This window comes from Megalops cyprinoides, chromosome 16 (genome assembly GCF_013368585.1).
Source record: "Megalops cyprinoides isolate fMegCyp1 chromosome 16, fMegCyp1.pri, whole genome shotgun sequence".
Lineage (NCBI taxonomy): Eukaryota > Metazoa > Chordata > Actinopteri > Elopiformes > Megalopidae > Megalops > Megalops cyprinoides.
The window spans coordinates 11297031-11316415 of record NC_050598.1 but is presented as its reverse complement, the minus strand read 5'-3'; the positions used below and the strand labels follow the sequence as shown (position 1 = coordinate 11316415).

General features: G+C 39.8%; 2 protein-coding genes across 3 annotated transcripts; both read left to right on the top strand.

Annotated features, from left to right (window-relative positions):
- Positions 1 to 78: 78 nt before the first annotated feature.
- gnpda1 (glucosamine-6-phosphate deaminase 1) lies at positions 79 to 4807 on the top strand. Of its 2 annotated transcripts, XM_036548487.1 has the most exons (8): positions 79 to 809; positions 926 to 974; positions 1351 to 1489; positions 1699 to 1800; positions 1927 to 2109; positions 2880 to 3064; positions 3237 to 3411; positions 4472 to 4807. In XM_036548487.1, the coding sequence occupies exons 3-8, from the start codon at positions 1366 to 1368 to the stop codon at positions 4555 to 4557; spliced, it is 855 nt and encodes a 284-aa protein (XP_036404380.1). In that variant the 5' UTR covers positions 79 to 809; positions 926 to 974; positions 1351 to 1365; the 3' UTR covers positions 4558 to 4807. The 2 variants fall into 2 exon arrangements, with proteins under 2 accessions (XP_036404380.1, XP_036404381.1); XM_036548488.1 differs by lacking the exons at positions 79 to 809; positions 926 to 974 and adding an exon at positions 984 to 1062.
- Positions 4808 to 7181: 2374 nt separating this feature from the next.
- LOC118791373 (NEDD4 family-interacting protein 1-like) lies at positions 7182 to 18977 on the top strand. Its single transcript, XM_036548717.1, has 8 exons — positions 7182 to 7590; positions 11920 to 12007; positions 12810 to 12940; positions 14427 to 14514; positions 15203 to 15327; positions 16108 to 16174; positions 16387 to 16492; positions 17624 to 18977. Exons 1-7 carry the CDS (start codon positions 7561 to 7563, stop codon positions 16488 to 16490), a joined length of 633 nt encoding a protein of 210 aa, XP_036404610.1. The 5' UTR covers positions 7182 to 7560; the 3' UTR covers positions 16491 to 16492; positions 17624 to 18977.
- The last annotated feature ends 408 nt before the right edge of the window (positions 18978 to 19385 follow it).

Genomic DNA, 19385 nt, shown 5'->3' with positions numbered 1-19385 from the left:
TTGGGCAATTATTTGTGTTCAAAGAAGAAAAGAAATTACTTTTCATATACTAAAGTCATGTTAAATCCTCATGTTTTATTCATCCTGTGGATGCTGCTTTCATTTCTGTATATGCGCATTGAGAGTCTTACTCTAGAGTCACTTTGAGAGGAGAAATTCTGTCAGTGCTCTTTCATGTTCTTTTTCCTGGTTTTCTATGTCTTAATCTTTATTCAGTGAAATAAAGATTCCAGGTTGTGTTTCTTTACATGTTTATCTGTACCCAAAATCTTCAGAATTGCAATGAGGACAAGAAGCTTTATCAAACTTGTAATGTCAAAGAAAAAATTTTTTTAGATGCCTAGCGAATATGTCCTGAAGGTGACCTCACCCATCATATGTTATTACATGCTTGGCACAGTGATAATGTCATATGCTGACCTGAGACGTTGAATGGTAGAATCACTGATAAGCCTTATCTCACTGATGAGCTTTAGTATGTAAACGTAATCGCTAGTAAAACTTACGCAATGTCGTCTTTACATTTGTAGCCCTTTCAGTTTAAACATGCTTTGACACAAATGGATACTCCCGTAACTAAGAAGAACATCCTGTATATGGAAAAGTTAATAAACAAACGCTGAGTCCTCAAACGGTATCGGAACGTTATTGTTTGTTCGTCTGAAGAAGTTTCATTTTCAAGATGATGTGACCCTGTTGTCCAACGTCCAACATTTTACTTCCAACAAAGTCACAGCACTGCCATTCCTACATTAGTTCACTAAATTTTCAACCTTCATGTGACGCGGACCATTCTTTAGGGTCGTTAGGTTGGTCAGACTTCTGATTTGCATACAACCGTAATACTCGACAATAAAAAATAGCGCAGCCTTGGCCATACCCCTGTCATATGACCGGTTCCTGCTTTCATTGTTAACGCTTACAGGAGGACAACTTGACGAAATAGGAAGACAGTACAACTATCAGCGGTCTTGGTAAGTTCACGTAAATGAACTCTTCTGACACTAAAATGCAGAAAACTGGCATGTTGGAACAAGAAGTGGGAGCGATTTTGGAGTAAACGTAAATAAACCGAGCTACAATACTTAATTTATTTATTTTTACTGCCGCACTATTGTGAGCACAGATCCTATTCTCACGTACAAATATTTTAATTTTGCACCTTTTTGTACTCGCGTTAACATACACGTCATGTACTGCCCGAACTTTGTATTTCTTTCCATGTTGATCTCTTTATGGGGCTAAAGTCTGATGGAGGTGGGGCAGAATTTAATACAGATGGTGTCCTGGTGGCATTATAACTGAAGTTTTCCACTTAGTCAAGTAACCGGTATGCATTTTTAATATCAGCCTGTATTTAGGAAAATGAAACTGATTATCGTCGATGATTACGACAAGGCAAGTGAATGGGCGGCGAAGTACATCAGGAACAGAATCGTTCAATTTAATCCAGGTCCCGACAGATTCTTCACTTTAGGACTCCCCACAGGTAAGGACAATGAAGAAAGATTTCAGAGTCACTCCTTCACCCAGTTCAGACAACATCTCCATTGTACTTTGCATAATGTACCTAAGCAATTTATTACATTGCATGTGAAATGTGTCATGCCCTACAATTGCATTGTGCTCAGCAAACAGGTGCCTGTGGATTTACATAGTCTTTTGTCATCATAATGCTTGTCTGAATTAATCTAATAGGAAGTACTCCTCTGGGATGCTACAAGAAACTGATTGAATACTTCAGAAATGGAGAGGTCTCCTTTAAGTATGTCAAAACCTTCAACATGGATGAATATGTGGGTAAGTCATTTCACTTTAAGTGAGGTGTTGTAATGACTAATGTGACTCACATCTATACACGCCTTATATAGTAGATATATATTAAATATTTAAAATTGAATTCATATGGTCCTTTTGAACACACAGGAATTCCCAGAGATCACCCGGAAAGTTACCATTCCTTCATGTGGAATAACTTCTTTAAACACATTGACATCCGAGCGGAGAATGCCCATATCCTGGATGGCAATGCTGCCAATCTAGAAGCAGAGTGCCAGGCCTTCGAAGACAAGATCAAAGCTGCGGGAGGAATCCAGCTCTTTGTTGGAGGTATGACTCTAGTGCTCAGATCTCATACTTTATGAGTTACGACAAGTGATCTGCTTAAAATAAGACTTTTTAAAAAATTGATACAGCTTCTTGTGGTGACTGAACATAAGATCAAAAGGACAATGGTTAGATTTGCAGTCAGAGCTGTCTTCGGCTTCATATTGCAGGTATCACACAGGGTCAAAGCTTCATACAAAGATTTGGGTGATAAATTGTTGAATTACAATATAATGGAAACTGGATGCTTTCACAGTTGTTCACTGTTCACAGTCACAGCATAATTCTTACGGTCATTTTTTCAGCAGTACTTAGCTTTAGTTTACTCAAGTACAGGCGAGACAGGAAAGTGTCAATTAATCTGTGGTTTGTGATATGATCAGCATATTGATTGCACATTTGCTGCCTTGCCGATTGAGTGTGTGTGTGTGTGTGTGTGTGTGTGTGTGTGTGTGTGCATACATTTACATTTACATTTATTCATTTAGCAGACGCTTTTATCCAAAGCGACTTACATAGGTTACAGTTCTTTACAATGTTATCCATTTATACAGCTGGATATTTACTGAGGCAATTGTAGGTTAAGTACCTTGCCCAAGGGTACAGCAGCAGTGTCCCAGCGGGGATCGAACCGGCAACCTTTCGGTTACGAGTCCTGCTCCTTAACCACTATACTCATGCATACTCATGACGTCATGCTTGTGTGAAAATATTGCCAGTGCAGGTGGCTGACACAACTTGCAATAAGTCCCTGACTCGTCCACTTCTCTTAGGTATCGGACCTGATGGGCACATCGCCTTTAATGAGCCAGGTTCCAGTCTGGTCTCTCGCACCAGGGTAAAGACGCTAGCTCTGGACACTATCCTGGCTAACGCCCGCTTCTTTGGTGGTGACCTGGCCAAAGTGCCCACCATGGCCCTAACAGTGGGGGTGGGCACTGTCATGGATGCCAGAGAGGTAGAGCTTGGTATTTTTTTCATCTCCTGACACCAGTAAGAGAAGCCTAAGCCCACATAACCATGCAGTTAGAGAGTTTTATTACTGCTCTGAAATCATTGCTAACCAGTGTTAAATGAATGAATAGTAATAACACCCTCAAACCATGTGGCTTGTTATGCAATATCTCTAGGTCTTGATTCTTATCACTGGAGCACACAAGGCTTTTGCGCTCTACAAGGCCATTGAGGAGGGCGTAAACCACATGTGGACAGTGTCAGCCTTCCAGCAGCACCCGCAGACCGTCTTTGTGTGCGATGAGGATGCCACCCTCGAGCTACGTGTGAAAACTGTCAAGTACTTTAAGGGTAAGGGTCTGATCTGAAGTGTGTGCAAAAAGTAGCTTATGCTAAATAACTCTTTGCTCTTGTCTGATATTTGAGGCAACGTGATAATTTGTCTATCCCTTGCCAGAAAACCACCAGAAATCATATTATATCCCCTGTTGGGAACATGTACGGGGGAAATAACAAAGGGCCAAGGCTGGAACACTGTAGGAAGCCATGTGTAACACTCACCTATTTAAACACACAGTCTCCTTGAACATAAGATCTTAAACCAAAAAGGAATTGTCCATCTGTTAAATATGATTTTAAGCTGCTTAAACGAGTTTGACACAAGGATCTACCTGTTTCTAAAGTTGATATAGTAAATAGTTGTGATTCACTATACCAAGGGCCAAGCACTAAAGTCTAACCAGAGTCAACATTCAATAGCATGCCATTGACTCATTGCTAGTAGTCTAATCTTAATTTAAAATTTTCCAGGATGATGCTTTTTCTAATAAAATATTTAGCTGTTTAAGTACTACTTTCTCAAGTATCTTACTTAGAAATGGTACCTAATATGAAAATGCTCAAAACCAAACTATGCGTGCTTGACTTCTGAGGTGTAAATTTTACAGTCACACCTTTCAGAACTGGTCACTGTTTACAGTGAAGTACAAACTTTTGCCATGGCATCATTGGAAAGATTAGAGAAAAAAAACTCTCTTAAAATTTGGTTAGAATAACATCCAAAAAACAGGTACCTGAATTAATCTGCATAATAATTTTACATGTCATTTGTGTGCTAAATGGAGAAAAAGAATCAGTTTCTACTTCACCTTAACTGGCCTGTTTGAATCACACAGTTTGTTGTATGCTAGGTCCGGAAGCCACTGTTGTCTCTTTGAAGTGGTTGAAAAGTCGTCCCATTCAGGGAATGATGACTCGCTATCAAATGCATATGCCCACACAGATCTGTCCCTCTGCTCATCACTGTCAGTCATGTCTCATTGATCCATCACAATAGTCACAACAGTGGTTATTCTCCAGGGCTGTGCACTGTAGATGGAGATCTAACCGTCCTCTGCTGTTCTGCTTGCAGGAATGATGCAGGTGCACAATAAATTGGTGGAGCCCTTGTCTCAAATGCAGAGCAGCGAAACAGCTGAGAAACCCTACAGTGACTGAGTGCCAATACAAAGCTGCATATTGATCCCAGATGTAAATCATATGTCTTAACCAACGGATGACTTATAGCTTGTTTTTCCGTCATTCCATGTTTTTAAACTTAACAAATTTAAGGAATGATAGGATACATTACTGATTCCACTAATGCTGCATTTTAATGTATACCTCAATACAGATTCATTATAGGAAGGTTTTGCAGTTCATGAAGGATTACAAAAATAGCCTATTTAGAGTAATGAGACTGTGTCACTGGCTGAACACTCTTGAAAGATACAAATGTTTATTAACCAATCACTGAGAGTTTTAATCTATGCAGACATTCATGTTAAAAATGCTATTTCTGTTCTTTAAAATTCTATTAAATTTTTTTAAAGAAGAATATTTAAGTGTAACTAATTTGACTGATAACTAATTTTGTTGGTAAAAACCAAAGCTGTCATTTTATTTATCCACTCTGAGAAGGAGGGTGGCCAATGATGGCAGGTTCTGCCATTCAGCATTAGTGTTAGCAAATGTAGCTAGTCCATCAACACATGGCAAATTGTATTCTTAAAACTTTTATTTTGGGTGGGAAAACCCTACCTTACGTTTGGTTAATTTTTTAACTTGCATGATGAAAATGCTTGAAAATGATGCATGTGATGGTGAGCAATAAGCTGATGTTTCAGCTACTTTGTACTGTCATGAACTGGACCACATGTTTTGTAAGACAATGGTTGGTACAATCAACAGAAACAGGAAGACACGGCAAGGAATGTTGATCTGGGGGCTGGTTTCATCTTCCTGTCCAATTGTGACATAATAGCAGTGTACAGCACTTACACTTCCTCTGCACCACTTATGCCCCTCCAGGGAAAAAGCTGCGGATGTAGTGTCCATCAACAATGACAAAAATGTGTGTGACCAAAATCACGTGATGGTGTAGGTCTAAAAATATTTGTAAAATCATGTGAATCTTTGAGGGTCATGTGTTTTAGTGCCTATGAAGCACCTTGTCAAGGAGACAACTGTTGAAAGAGACTCAGGCATTCACAGTAGCAAAAATAATGACTATGCCAAGTCTATGCTGAACAGGGGCCTAGCAGGAATATAAGGTACTAGTCTTTTGATTTTTGTACAGATGGTATGAGTTCCCTCTCAGGGAAATACATGGTGTAATGAGCAGCTAGGACAATAGTTATACAGTGGCCTACAGATGCATTTTTGCCCTTGATACATGGTAGGAAAAAAATTATTCAACAGAAGAAATACAAGTTTTATATTATTTTAAAGTGTGCAAATATATCTGATGGCCACCTGATAGGAGCAACTTATCTTTAATTCTCTAATTTTAAGTCTCAGCTTGGTTAAACACCTTTGTCTTATAGAGTGTCAACGCCAAATTATTTAGGTTTTTGCGTAACTCAAATTATAGCCATTGGATTTATGGTTATAAATTATCTGTGTAATTATTGTACAAGTGAAATGCTTCACAACATTGATGATTTAGTTGGTAACTCTGAGCGAATGGGCTTAGACCAATACTTTTACTCATCAGAAATTTGCTGATAGCTGCTCTATTCCCTTATGGTAGTTAAGAGCTACCTGCATGAATGATTTAGTTATATACACAAACCATTAGATACTCCTTAATCCTCAGTGAAATGAAAAGACCATTGCAGGTTCAGTAATGCTATGAATTCAAATGACAAGTGCACAGGTTCAAATGCCAGGTGCACAGGGAAATGAACTTGAAAGTGTCACGCCCAGCTCCACAGCCACCATGCCCTAATGCTGCACCATAGAGCTAGCATTTCTCTGTTCCCCATGTGAGGAAATACACATTAAAGTTGTTGTCAATTAAGTAAACATAATTTTAACATGCACCTTTCAGGGAAGAATGACACTGAAAAAGAAAATGCAAAATGGAACAGTTCACAGTTATGGCTATGTCTTACTTACTGTAATTGGACCTTGATCATTGAGTATGCAAGCACAGAACATTTTGGAACACACCCTATGATAAAAATCTCAGTTGCTTATTCACTAACATGCTTTTACCAGTCTAATCTGTCAGATATTTTTACTCAATGTTTTTTGCCAAAGTGAAGTTTAAATTTTACAGTACCCTCATATGGCACACCCACAAACAAGCCTGAGCTTGAACAAGATGTTATTAAAACAGAAGCAGGTTGCCCTATATCTTGTACTGTATGTATAGTGAAATGTAGTTCTTTCAAAGGGTGGCCCTTCACAATGAGACAGGTCATTCCTGGCTCCAGTCATTTCTGCTAAATAGGCCGACAAAGGAAAGTTAACTTCAGTAAGAAACAAATAATAATGATTTGCTTCAACAAGGGAAAATGGTCTTGTGTAGCGCCGTTTATAACATATCACGCATTGCACATTGAACGACGCCCTACGAACTAATGTTCGTCCGTGACATCCTCCTCTACAACCTTAGACTAAATAAAACAAAGTGCTGCAATCATGTTCACTTTCTGAATAGTTTGCAGATTGTTGGTAAGATATAGTGTATGCACACAATGTCACCATGAAGATAGACGAGATATACAGAGCAGCTATGTAAGACCCCGATAAATGCACTTTGGAAAAGGTCCAACAAGGACCGAAAGACCTAACACAGTAAAATCGATTTGCACCTAATTCCAGTTTGCTCCGTGTACAGGCCCGCACGCACGAATACATGAGCTATTTAGCTACTCTTGCTTAGCAGTCTAGCTAAACGGTAGAATATTGTAGCCATATCCCCCGGTAGCCAGCTAGGTGCATGGTGGCACAAGGCGACGTTGTTTAGATGTAGCAAGAGAGAGCCACAGGGAACTGAATCAAAGACACTAAGAGCAGGGGTGGAAGAAAGGGAGGAAGTAGGCGTACTCAAGACACGTCGCAAGTCAGTGGCTGGCAAGATAGCTTCGTTTTTTGCCTCCATTAAGCTGATCGGTTTTATTATCGTATTCAGTTTCTGGACGTGGTCTCCGAAGGCATTTCGCCCACGTTGGGATGGCAGAGCAAAACAATAGATATCAGCCGGTAAGTGAAATGTGTTCGGTAAAGCAGGCGTTAAAGCGATCTCGTAAGATGTGGCAGTAGCCGGTACTGCTTGTGGGAAATGACGGTGCTTGAGTTGTGGGACATTAGGTAGGCCTGATTGTTTTTAAATGGATTACGACTGATTGAACGTTAGTTAACCGTATGTGCAGTGTTTACGTTAGGCGTTTTTTCCCCACCATCATTGCTTTAAACCACTGCTTTGTTTGTCTCGGTTGGCCTACGAGCTAATTCGAATCGACGTTGATTTTGAAATAGTGAATTTTCATTTCTTCACTTACTTAGCTGACTAGCTAACGTAAGGTTAGCTATTTGAAATTTCTCGATGTTGATAATTAAGTAATGTTAGCTAGTTTCATTTAACTAGCTATATTGCTAGTTAAATTCATTTATTGATTAGAGATAATAATTATCGGTAGTTGTAGATGTATCTAAGTTTTCTTTTAGACAGTATTTACCAGATAGACAACACTATATACTTGAGTCGTTCGTTGGCTAGTTGGCTAAGTGGCTAGCTCATCACGACCCCATACCAACAGGTCATAAATATTGTGATAATTTTTTTTCAGAATAAGGTCTTAGCCGCACTTAGTTAATTGGAAAAGAAAAGAAAAAACTCTGTATTGATTATACCATGTTCACGCTCCATTTGGCAGCATTTCAAGACGCTCGTGTAGATCTCACAGCACTGTAGTTTTTAAACTAAATCATATTATGTATGGAGTCTTATTCATCCTCCACTGTTATATCTTCCTGTGCACATGTTACTTTTTGCAAGAACAAATGTAAGATAAACGTAAATGCATAACCAGATTTCGATGTTATGCAGTTAAAGAATAGTGGTTAAGCGGTTTTTTTGTTTTTTTTATACAGATTTAACGATAATTCAGCACCCACGAACATCTGCCTACACTTTTACTCATATATATACTCGTATAATGTATGCTGTTCAATACTGATAGACTGAAAGATTTTGATTAAGAGCAGATCTAGAGACTATGACCAAGAAAGGTCAAATGTGAATTGACTGTGCGAAAACTGACAAATGTTTTTCAAAGCATATGTTTAATGTTGGCCATATTGTACCTGAACAGCAACCCAGTGGTAAAGAAAGTTGCTGATACTCACAATAATGATGAGTCAATCCATGATAAGTGTGGGAAGTGTGCACTGTGAGGTCTTTTTAACTTGCCATGATGTGTGTCCAAAATGCATCGCTGGGTTTTGCCATGGACTGCCATGCCAGTGTAGTATACTTATTGCTGAGTGTTGCCTTGTGTCAGTTTTTCTAGTATATCGTAAATTAGGCTAGATTTTAATGATTTTGCCTTGCGGTGTTGTGACCCCATGATTGGATGACCTTTCTGACCCACGGCCTGTGTGCTCATTAGAGAAAAACCATGAAAATGCCATGTTTTGCATCTCCATGCCCATGCTTAGAGGCATGTGACTGAGAGGGCAATAACTAATCAGACACATCATATGAAACTGAAGCGCAGAGAAGGGAAGGTCAAATGTCAACAGTGAGACGGACGTAATGTGTTAAGTATGGCAGGCTAGCATCTCCCTGCTCTGTTAGGGTGGATCCTCCTGCTACAAAATTATCCATTGAAAATAGCAGGATTTATTATTTAAATTTATTTTGTGTGCTTCCTTTCATTTTTTTTAGCACACGAAAACATGCACAGTTAACACTAATGACTAGTGGCAAAACATTCTTCATTCTCTCACCAGGCACTGGTGATTCTGTTTGAATAACTTTTGGGCTGTTGTATAACATGGGGTTTGCCTCAGATGGGCCCACCCAGTTCTGCTGATATCGTCCTTCCAGATATTTGTTATTTTTTCCATTGCAAACTGAAAGTTAAAATAAAACATTGATACCCCACAGTTGCCCTGTATCTCCAGGAGGCAGAGGGCTGCCTGGCAGACTTTCAGGTTTCTATATCAGTCTTGGAAAAGATGATTCCTGTATTCTTCTGTGCTGTTCCAAATGCCTTATCAAAGTGGCTGCTCAGGTCCCAGGGCCACTTATCTCGAGAGCCCTTACAATGAAAGGTGATGAAATTACAAATTAAGGAGTAGATAACAGTAACCAATTAAATTAGCCCACAGCATGTCAATTGTATTAAAGAACTATCTGTTTGCAGATATATTGTCATGCTCAGGAAGTGTCCTTGGTGAGAAGCACCCTGGTGTAGCGGGGTTAATTGTATGTGTTGCATCTGGGGGAAACTGAAATTTATTTATCTGTTGACTAAAAATTGTATAACATCCAAAACCGCCTCAGCTAATGTACATTCTCCCTGACATGTCATTTTTTTCCCCTGACATATAGGCTTTTTGTATGAAAGCATTATCACATGTAACATTGTTATCACAGAGAGGATTTCATTAATAATGCAGCATTTATGATGTCAACAGTGCTCAATAAGTGCAGCGTTTTTCTTAGTCGTAGTGTCAGGTTGGCATGTCCTCTGCTCTTCCCCATTGTCAATAGATGAGGTGTAGCCTATATTTTTGAATGGGACATAGATTTTGAGTTTTCAAGTTCGTCAGCGTTTCAGCACCTTTACGACAACACAATACCATAAACATACTTTACAGATTATGCATAACCTGTTCAGAAAGTATTATGTAGTATATGTTAAGAATGTAATGTTAAGAATGTAGCTGTTGACTGTACAACTTGCTTTAAGATTGAAAGTATGCCGTTTATTGGGAAAGATATTACAGTATCATAATAAGATAAGATTTGTGGATTTTGCCAGAAACTAACTGTAGTTTCAATCAGATGTGATATCAAATAATTAAAAATAAATGTTACGTGCTGTGAGAATTTTTTTAACTGATGTTGTGCAGTTGAAAAGGCTTCAGAAGTAGACAAGCTGGCATTTAGTGCATTTTGCACTGGAGGAAGTTACTGTGTTTTAAAATATCTATTTCAGGATAAGCAGCATTATCGGCTTGAGGCTCTCTTGAGATCTGAATAGCTCTGTATATAGATCTTAGCACAGTTACCCAGAAACACAGTATTAAAAATCTTCAGGACCAAATCCTAGAATTCCATTAAACTCATGCATTTGTGGTAAACTTTTAATGGAAGTAATTTTCACTTGCTTTAATTGATTTGTTGTCCTGCTTTTGTGGCACAGATGTCTCAATAATAAGATCCAATTCCAGAACCCTGAGCAAACACACCCTTTCAACACAGTCTTTTATACAGGGATGTTGTCCTGGTTTGGACACAGGAGGGGACACATTCTCCAAGTAATAATGGACTGTAAAATGGCCTGAGCTAAAGTACAGGTATGTTCCTGTAGAGTGGTCTCTAATGAGCATATCTCCTTGGCCACAAAATTAACCTTGACACTGCTTATAGGATCCTACCTGGACTAAAGCTGTTTAAAGTGTCCTTAAGGTTCACATTTGCCCTGCTGTTCTCATCTTAACATAATCCCTTTATAATGAAAAGTAGTAAGGTATTCACATCAGTCTGAAGACAGTCTGTGCAAAGTTGTGCTTCTTGGTGCCAATATTGCTGTATTGTATAATACCGGATCTGCTTTAATAAAGATTGTAATGCCCACTTTATGTGCTGGTATTGTGTTATGTGACGTGTATGACCCTACTTTATTTGTGAACATCCTTATAAAACGTTAGAACCTTAACAGCGAAATATGATTTGTTTTATTTAGGAGAGGGTATGCATATATCATACCATATGCCAGTATTTTCATCACAGAGGACCCAACACAGCCGAAAAGGAAGTTGTCAAGGAGGATACTGTTGCAGCCTCTGATAAACTGATAAAATGGCTTAGTAACAAATTTACGGCATTTTCCATGTAATGTGTGCATGATCATAAACATTAATTTCTAGCTAGCACAGTGCAGTTAATTCTGTCATGGGAAGAGTCAAACTGATCATTTCAGCTTCAAGTCTCCTGTTGATCACAGAACAGGCTGTACAGTATGTTACTGTGTTGGAGGTCAGCAGGTGAAAGTGGTCAGTGTTTGTAGTATGGGACAGTTGCCATAAAGAGACACTATTCAGCATTGGAGGGAGAGTCACGGGGTCAAAGAAATATCACAAATTCACAGAGGTATGGAGTTCTGTGAAAAGCTGAAAAATGTCAGGGGGTCGAGGAACTAGCGGAAATGTGAGAGACAGGATGATTGCCTGCTTCAGTGCATGACATCAGTCCAGGACACGGTTTGTTACTCTAGCAAGGACTGAAACAAGAAGTAAAAAAGAATGAAGGTCAGCCGCATACCGATTCCAACCAGTACTGTCTGTCTCTTTGTGCAGTTAACCAATGAGGAAGAGCCAGGCGAGGCCTCCCAGGTAGCCGCCGATGCCCCTCCTCCTTACAGCAGCATTGCAGCAGACAATGCAGGTAAGACAGCCGCTGTGCCACGTGCCGCCACACTCAGGATCCAGGGCACTGCAGTCTAGCCTCCTGCTCTCTGCCTGTAAAGACGTGGAGACTCCATCGAAATAAGCGTGGCAGAATTTTTCCTTATGATCACGTATTGAGAATATCATCACAATTCTGAAAATTCATATGAAGATATTTGCTTTTTAATGGGCAAAACTGTTCATTATTGAATGTGGAGTATCACATAAAATGGTGCAAAGATTAATCAGTCCGAGATGCATGCTGCATTCTGTATTCAGGAGTGCGATATTGTGTCCCACATAAACGGATAAGGAATCAGCCCATGCAATGAAGACTATTTATGGTGCGTCCCAAAGGAGCAGCGCGGTATGCAGACAAAAAGCAACATACAAATGTAGCAGCACAAGCAGAACCACAGCCCCAAACAGCTGCTTACACAGTCAGACTGTTCAGCTTTCTGTATATAATACCTTACAATGATTAATAGTGGTTATTATATTTGTACTTTACAGTATAATCTGTGACGCTAAATTAATTCGGTTTACCAACTAAAATGAATTAGATAAGCCTAAAGGGACAATAGACATCCCTATATTGCATGGTAAAATTAACAGAATATTTTAATTGACTCATTTGATTGGCTAGAGCTTCTGCCAACAGTACAGTGCTCTCCAGACAATCTTTATTGTTGTTGTAATCAAACTCTAGCAGGAGTATCCACCCTTATTTCTGCAGGGTACTTTGTATGACTAAAACACTGTAGTCTAAGAGGTCCATTTTGTTTTTTTTTTCTTCTCAGCCTATTTTGACTACAAAGAAGATGGCGGGTTCCCCAAACCTCCCTCTTACAATGTTGCTACCACTCTTCCCTCCTACGATGAAGCTGAGAGAACCAAAGCAGAAGCCACCCTTCCTCTTGTCCCTGGAAGAGTGAGTGACTCCCTGTTCCTTCCCACATCACTTTTTCATCGCCATGACATCTCTGGGTGCCACAAAGAGGGAAACCTTTAATTAAGAAACATGCACCATAGGTTTCAATGTGACAGTGGCTTAGTGCATAAAATTCTGGGGAGATGTGTTAGAGTTTGAGTAGAGGCAAAAGTAGATACATTGATCCCCTGTGTTATGCAGTATGCCCTGATGTTGGCGTATGTTTTTTTAAAGTAAACTCCCTGTCACCTGATGGAAGGAGAGTTAATACCTAGCAGGGCCAGGGATATTATTTGCTTTACGTTCTTCTTCTCCCCCCTATTTTTTACTGGTTTGTGTCTCTTTGCCATGCACTGCTTACGTACAGCACAGGGAACGGTTGGACACTTTTGGTGATGTAACTCGCTATTCTCTGGAGGTACAGTAAGAGTGGAAGCCTGGTGTGATCTGTCCTGCACATGTGACCCAGACCGTGCCGATGTGCAGACAAACGGTTCTGCCCATTTAAAAAGAAACTGCAATGTGTTCTCTCTCCCAATCAATCAATCAATCAATCAATCAATCAATCAATCAATTAATCAATCAGCCATACCTGGCATAGGGGTTTGATTGACGCTTGATGTAAGAAGTCTTCCAAATCTTCCAAATCTTTCAAACCTCCTCTATTTCTTAATGTTCTGAGCCAGCATTGCAGATTCTGTTTTAGATACCCTGTTAAGTAATTGTGATACACCACTAGTCAGCAGCCTTCCCATCAGTTGACATTGATGTGGATGTGATATAATGATGAATATGTTTAATATGAGACTGTATACTATAAAACTTGCAGTTCAAGACACACACGTGTACTACTTTGGGGGAAAAACATTAAGTTTTCATGCTTGCATGGACTGCACCACTTAACTGTGTGAAAAAATTCACACATATTTCCAAATCGCTGTATCAGAGTGATTCATCAGCTCCTATGTAATACAAAATTTAAATCCTGTTTCAGCTACGGAAAATGAAAATAATTCATGATCGTGATTATGAATGTAATATTTAAATAGTAATCATTCAACTATTGCCCTCATTTGGCCCTGCTGTTTGTCACATGCACAGATTGTCATTTCCACATTACACTGTTGCATTATTACAGGTTCATTTTGTTGCAAGGACATGGCCCTCTCTTTGGCTACTGTGTTACCTTTGTTATGATATTGTGCTTTGCTTGCATTTTTAAACTGTTAAAACAAATGCAGATTCTCCACCTGTCTTATATCAGTGTACAGGTTGCACTTATGTATTAGTTGCGTCTCCTTTTCATAACCTAATTAAAACTAGTAATTAAAATGAATCTTGTACCATGGGTTTTACGGTATGTCATTGTCCTCATTTTCACCCTTATCGGGATATGTTGTAGATGTACCATCAGCTGTCTCTCATCTGCCATGGTACTGTTGTTGTACACAAGGAAAACCTGTCAATTTCTCCTGCTCTCCTGCAGGACGATGAGTTTGTGGCTCGGGATGACTTTGATGACGCCGACCAGCTGCGGATAGGAAACGATGGCATATTCATGTTGACTTTCTTCAGTAAGTGCATGGCTTCATTTACAGGCTTCACGGTTTTTCCTGAACAATTTATTGTTTGGCGGAGAGGTGACTTTGGACAGCGGCGTGCTTTACAGTCATTGCGATATGCTTGAGAGCACAACAAGCAGCGGCTACTGCCTGCCAGCTTGTAGAGCACTTGAAGCCTGGAGCAGCCAAAGGTTACATTATACTATATATATACTGTATATTATATTATTGTCATTTAGCAAATGCTCTTATCCAGCGACTCACATGTGTTACAGTTTTTATGTTACTCTTTTATACAGCTGGATATTTTACTGAGGGATTAAGTACCTTGCCTGAGGGCACAGCAGCAGTGCCCCAGTGGGAAATCGAACTGGCAACCTTTTGGTTATAAGCTCTGCTCCTTACCACTATGGTACACTGCCACCCCTGGTAATGGTTATGTCTTGTGCAATACTTCTTGCATGACATGACATTGTCTTTGCATATGTATATTAGTCCTTCATGAGAGGATTGGCAGTTCCTCCCCGGGCAGATGCTTGTAACTCACGGACACTGAACCGGTTCATTCACAGCATTCCTGGAAGTGTACCCAGGCTGTACTTCCCGCTGTGCACTCAGAGAATCACAGTCGTGTAACTGGGTTGGTCGGTCCTTGGCCGCATTGAATCTGCTGCTTAAGTTCTCTCTCGTGACTTTCCAGTGGCATTCCTCTTCAACTGGATCGGTTTCTTCCTGTCATTCTGTCTGACCACCTCGGCAGCCGGCCGCTACGGCGCCATCTCTGGGTTTGGGTTGTCGCTCATCAAGTGGATCCTTATTGTCCGGGTAAGCTCCGCTGGGGTGCTCACAGCCATCCCTAACCCCGCATGAAGTGACCAACTAGATGCCCGCTCCATGTTCCCACTCACTTTTTGCATAGGTATTTTACATTACATTACATTCATTTAGCAGGCGCTCTTACCCAGAGTGACTTCCAGCACAATAGAACATAAGTGTATCCATTCAAGTAAAATGCACAACAGTGTCAGACCAGGCTAACAACACTCCCAGACCAGTGAGTGTGGGTGTAGCACTATTCAAGCCCTATTCTAAGTTAACTCGCGCAGCCTGACTAGACAAGGGAAGCCAAGTATACTACCATACATCAGTCACTAAATCACAGAATCCAAAACACATTGCAATGCTACATGTAAAATAAACAACACATACTAAAAGTAGCAGGTGTTAGGGAGCAGGGATTGAGGAGTTGGGTCTTCAGTCTGCATTGGAAGATGGCCAGTGATTCTGCTGTCCTGAACCCCGTGGGGAGTTCATTCCACCACCACCAGTACAGAGTCTGAGAGGAGTGACCCCGCCAGGATAGGACAGTCCCGTTTCCCCATGTTTGCAGAATGCAGTGATCTTGGCAGAATGTATTGAGACATTCGGTCTGAGAAAGTTGACTCAGACCTTACTTTTGAGCTGCTGAATTCACAAACCGATGAAGCAGGCCATACCATAAGTATTCTGTACGCACTTCCTGCTTCTGATAGCGCTTTGAGCATGATTAGTCTCCACTTCACGTCCCAATGACTCGGTGTTTGTTCTACCTCTTTGAATTTCCAGTTTTCAACATATTTCCCTGGATACTTTGATGGCCAGTACTGGCTATGGTGGGTTTTCCTGGTTTTGGGTGAGTATTATAAAATTCCTTATTATTTCTTTGTATGGAGATTAAATCAGGCCATAGACATCCTGAACTGTACTCATGGTAAACGCTTAAAGTCGACATGATGAGTGTACGCCTGTTTGCATGTCTCCGTGTGCTGTGAATGTAATGGAAACAGACACTGACGTCCCTGAATCAGGATGGGACCATAAATGTTTGTTTTTTTATGTCCGTAGGGTTCCTGCTATTCCTCAGGGGCTTCATTAACTACGCCAAGGTACGCAAGATGGCTGACTCCTTTACCACTCTTCCCCGAACCAGGGTCCTCTTCATCTACTAAAGGTAAGTCTGCAGCGCATACAAGTCTCCTGTAAACTGGCTCTCTGTCTTGAAGCAGTGTGGAGCTGGTCCTCTTGTCTATTACTAATTGCTCTATGCTTTGCATAGAGTACCTGGATTAATTTCACATATAATGTACATTTTACATCAGTTATCATTTATTATACAGCTTCTGGTGAGAATTGCTCTGATTTTAGAACAAGTGGTATATCAAGTCATGTTTAGTTTAATTTCTTCTCCTGCTCTACTTTAGACCTGCAAGGTTGCTAGACCAACAAACACATCTTAAACTGCAGCCACACCTTGGTATTTGGTAGAATTTGGAAGGCTGGTCCCCGAAGTATTTTAGCAATATGTACATTTAAGTCTGTGGAATTCACACAGGGTTTATTCACTTGTATGTTCTGTATATAACATAACCTTATCTCCCTTAACTACCTGTTACCAACTGGTAGTAGCTGGCTAGCTTATGCAGGTGGGTTGGTGGTAAAGCTAGTTGTTTAATAGCTACAGTAAACCTTTTTCATGGCAAATTATTGCCCTAAATGCACGATTCTGAGCAGAACAGATGGTTGCGTTCTATGACAGCAACACTGTGGCATTTGGTTAGCAAGGACATGTTCCCCATTTTAATTCAGCAAATTCAAGAGTAGGACAGAAAAAATGACGCAAAGAAGACTTTCAGTTCTTCAACAGCTGTGTGGATCTGCAGGAGAGGCAGTAAGAAAAGACACACAGAGCGCATGTCCTTCACTTAACCGATACAAAATGTTTGCACAGTGACTTCTTGTCGGAGGGTGTGGAAAAATTGTATGAGCAGCCTTATGTTAGATTTAGTTGTATTGATTAATTGCTGTATATTTACTGAGGGTGACCAGTTGAGTCTTGGACGAGCACAGAATACTCAAGCAAGGCCCTAGTTTAGGGATATATTTCTTTCTCTTCTTTGAATAGAAAATGCCTTCAAAAGTCCCTGAGATTACTTGAAGGCTCTGTTTTTTTTTTTTTTTTTTCTTTCTTCAAAAAAAAAAATACTGATTTACTGTTTCCCTAAATGGGGAAGTTATTTTAGTTGCATACATGTTTTCTCATCTTATTTTTGGAACAGTAAACCAAATGTATTCTTGTATTTAGAATCTGGGAACTGAGAAGATGGAGCAAAAAATATCATCAGAAGTCTTCTGCAAACTTGCAGGAAGCCTAAAAACTAGATCACAGAAGATGGACGGAATACAAAAATCACTGCTTGGAATAACACTATTCTGTTCGAGAATGAGACGCGACTTTCTGTGTTTCTAGATGTCAGATTTTACTAGTCGATGCTGACAGTTCTGTAACCAGTCATTAGTGGCTAATGTTAAGTGCTATTCGCAATCAAGTGTGTGTTGTCCAAACAATGCCTTACGCGTTTTAAACTTATTCTATAGCATGTACCTTGCCCTTGGTAGGCAGTCTTCTTTCTGTCTTTTCACAATGTTTATTTTGGAAGCAGCATCATGCTGGTGATGAATTGCAGTTCACAGCACATTAACAGGGTGTATATCTGTCATCTGGGCAAGGGGGTTGAATGTTTTTTAAGCAGTTAAATTTAAAAGCAGTGTTATACAGTTATGCTACCCTCTCTATGTTGTGAGAAAATCTGGTTTTACTCCTATTATTAAGGTTATCAGCTTAATAAATTGTGCAAAATGGTAGGTGTTCAGGCTATGATACCAATTCTTCAGGCTATGATGTCGAGGAATGTGGTAAGGAGTTGTAGTTTACATGAACTACAGATCAGCACATTATCATTCGGATTGCAGTTTTTTATTGAAAGAAAATAATCAAGCACTTAGAGCAAAGATGAGAAAATGAAGAATGGCCATTGTGAGCCCACCTTTGAAGAAGTCTGAAGATGTATATCAGTGGAGGTTGATGTTGCTTTTGTTATTTCACTGAATTTCCCCTCAATGTTGTATCCACATTGTCTAAGGAGAGAAAATTGCTTGTAGCGTCCCATCCTACCATCTCTCTCAGAACTCAATATCAGCATGATGGTTACTCAAATGGCTGACAGGCTGACAACCCACACAATTACAATTACAGAATTGTTTCTTTTTTCCCTCCCAACCTCTTTAAAATTGTATGGTCTTTTGTCAATAAACTCAGTTATCTGATTACAAATAATTCACCATTTGTGTTACTGTTTGACACTCTCCGAGTGAGCATTGATACTGTATTTCAGTTTTTCTGTCTTGTTGGTATGTTACTTTGTGAAGACTGCATGGTGATAAAGAGACAGACCTGCTAACCGGAGGTCTCCTGAGCACAACTGCAGATGTTTATGAAAATGTGCAAGATGAAATACAGCAACATTTCTGATAAATATCCCCTGTATAGCAACAATGGTGGATGTTCTGTGAGTCTTTGCTTTAGGTATTGATTATGAGATTTCATACTTTGCACATATGAACAAGCATTTGTGATTTATTAAATGTTTCAACAAATAGTATGCTTGCCTTACTTTCAGTATTGTGTGTTGTGTGAATTTGTCAATGTGTGGTCTATAAATATTTGCATAAACACTAATGTGGACAATATTGTTACGCGATGAATGATGTTTGTGGATAATACACTGAGCCAAGACGAGATCAAATTAACTTGTAAGGTAATGCCCTTACTGGATTTACTAAGCACTCGGCCTCACCAAATGATCTTTAAAGATTTTCTCATCCATGGATTTATGCTGATGCAAATGCATCGCTAAGGTGTGGAGTAGTTGTATTCATATGGATATTGATCCTGAAACCTTCCTGCCACAAGTCCTTTATTTGCATTCAGTCTGATTCACTTAGCAGGTCCGTTTTATTCGATACTGTTGGGTATTGTGCATGGCTTGGAAAGTTGCCTCTGTTCC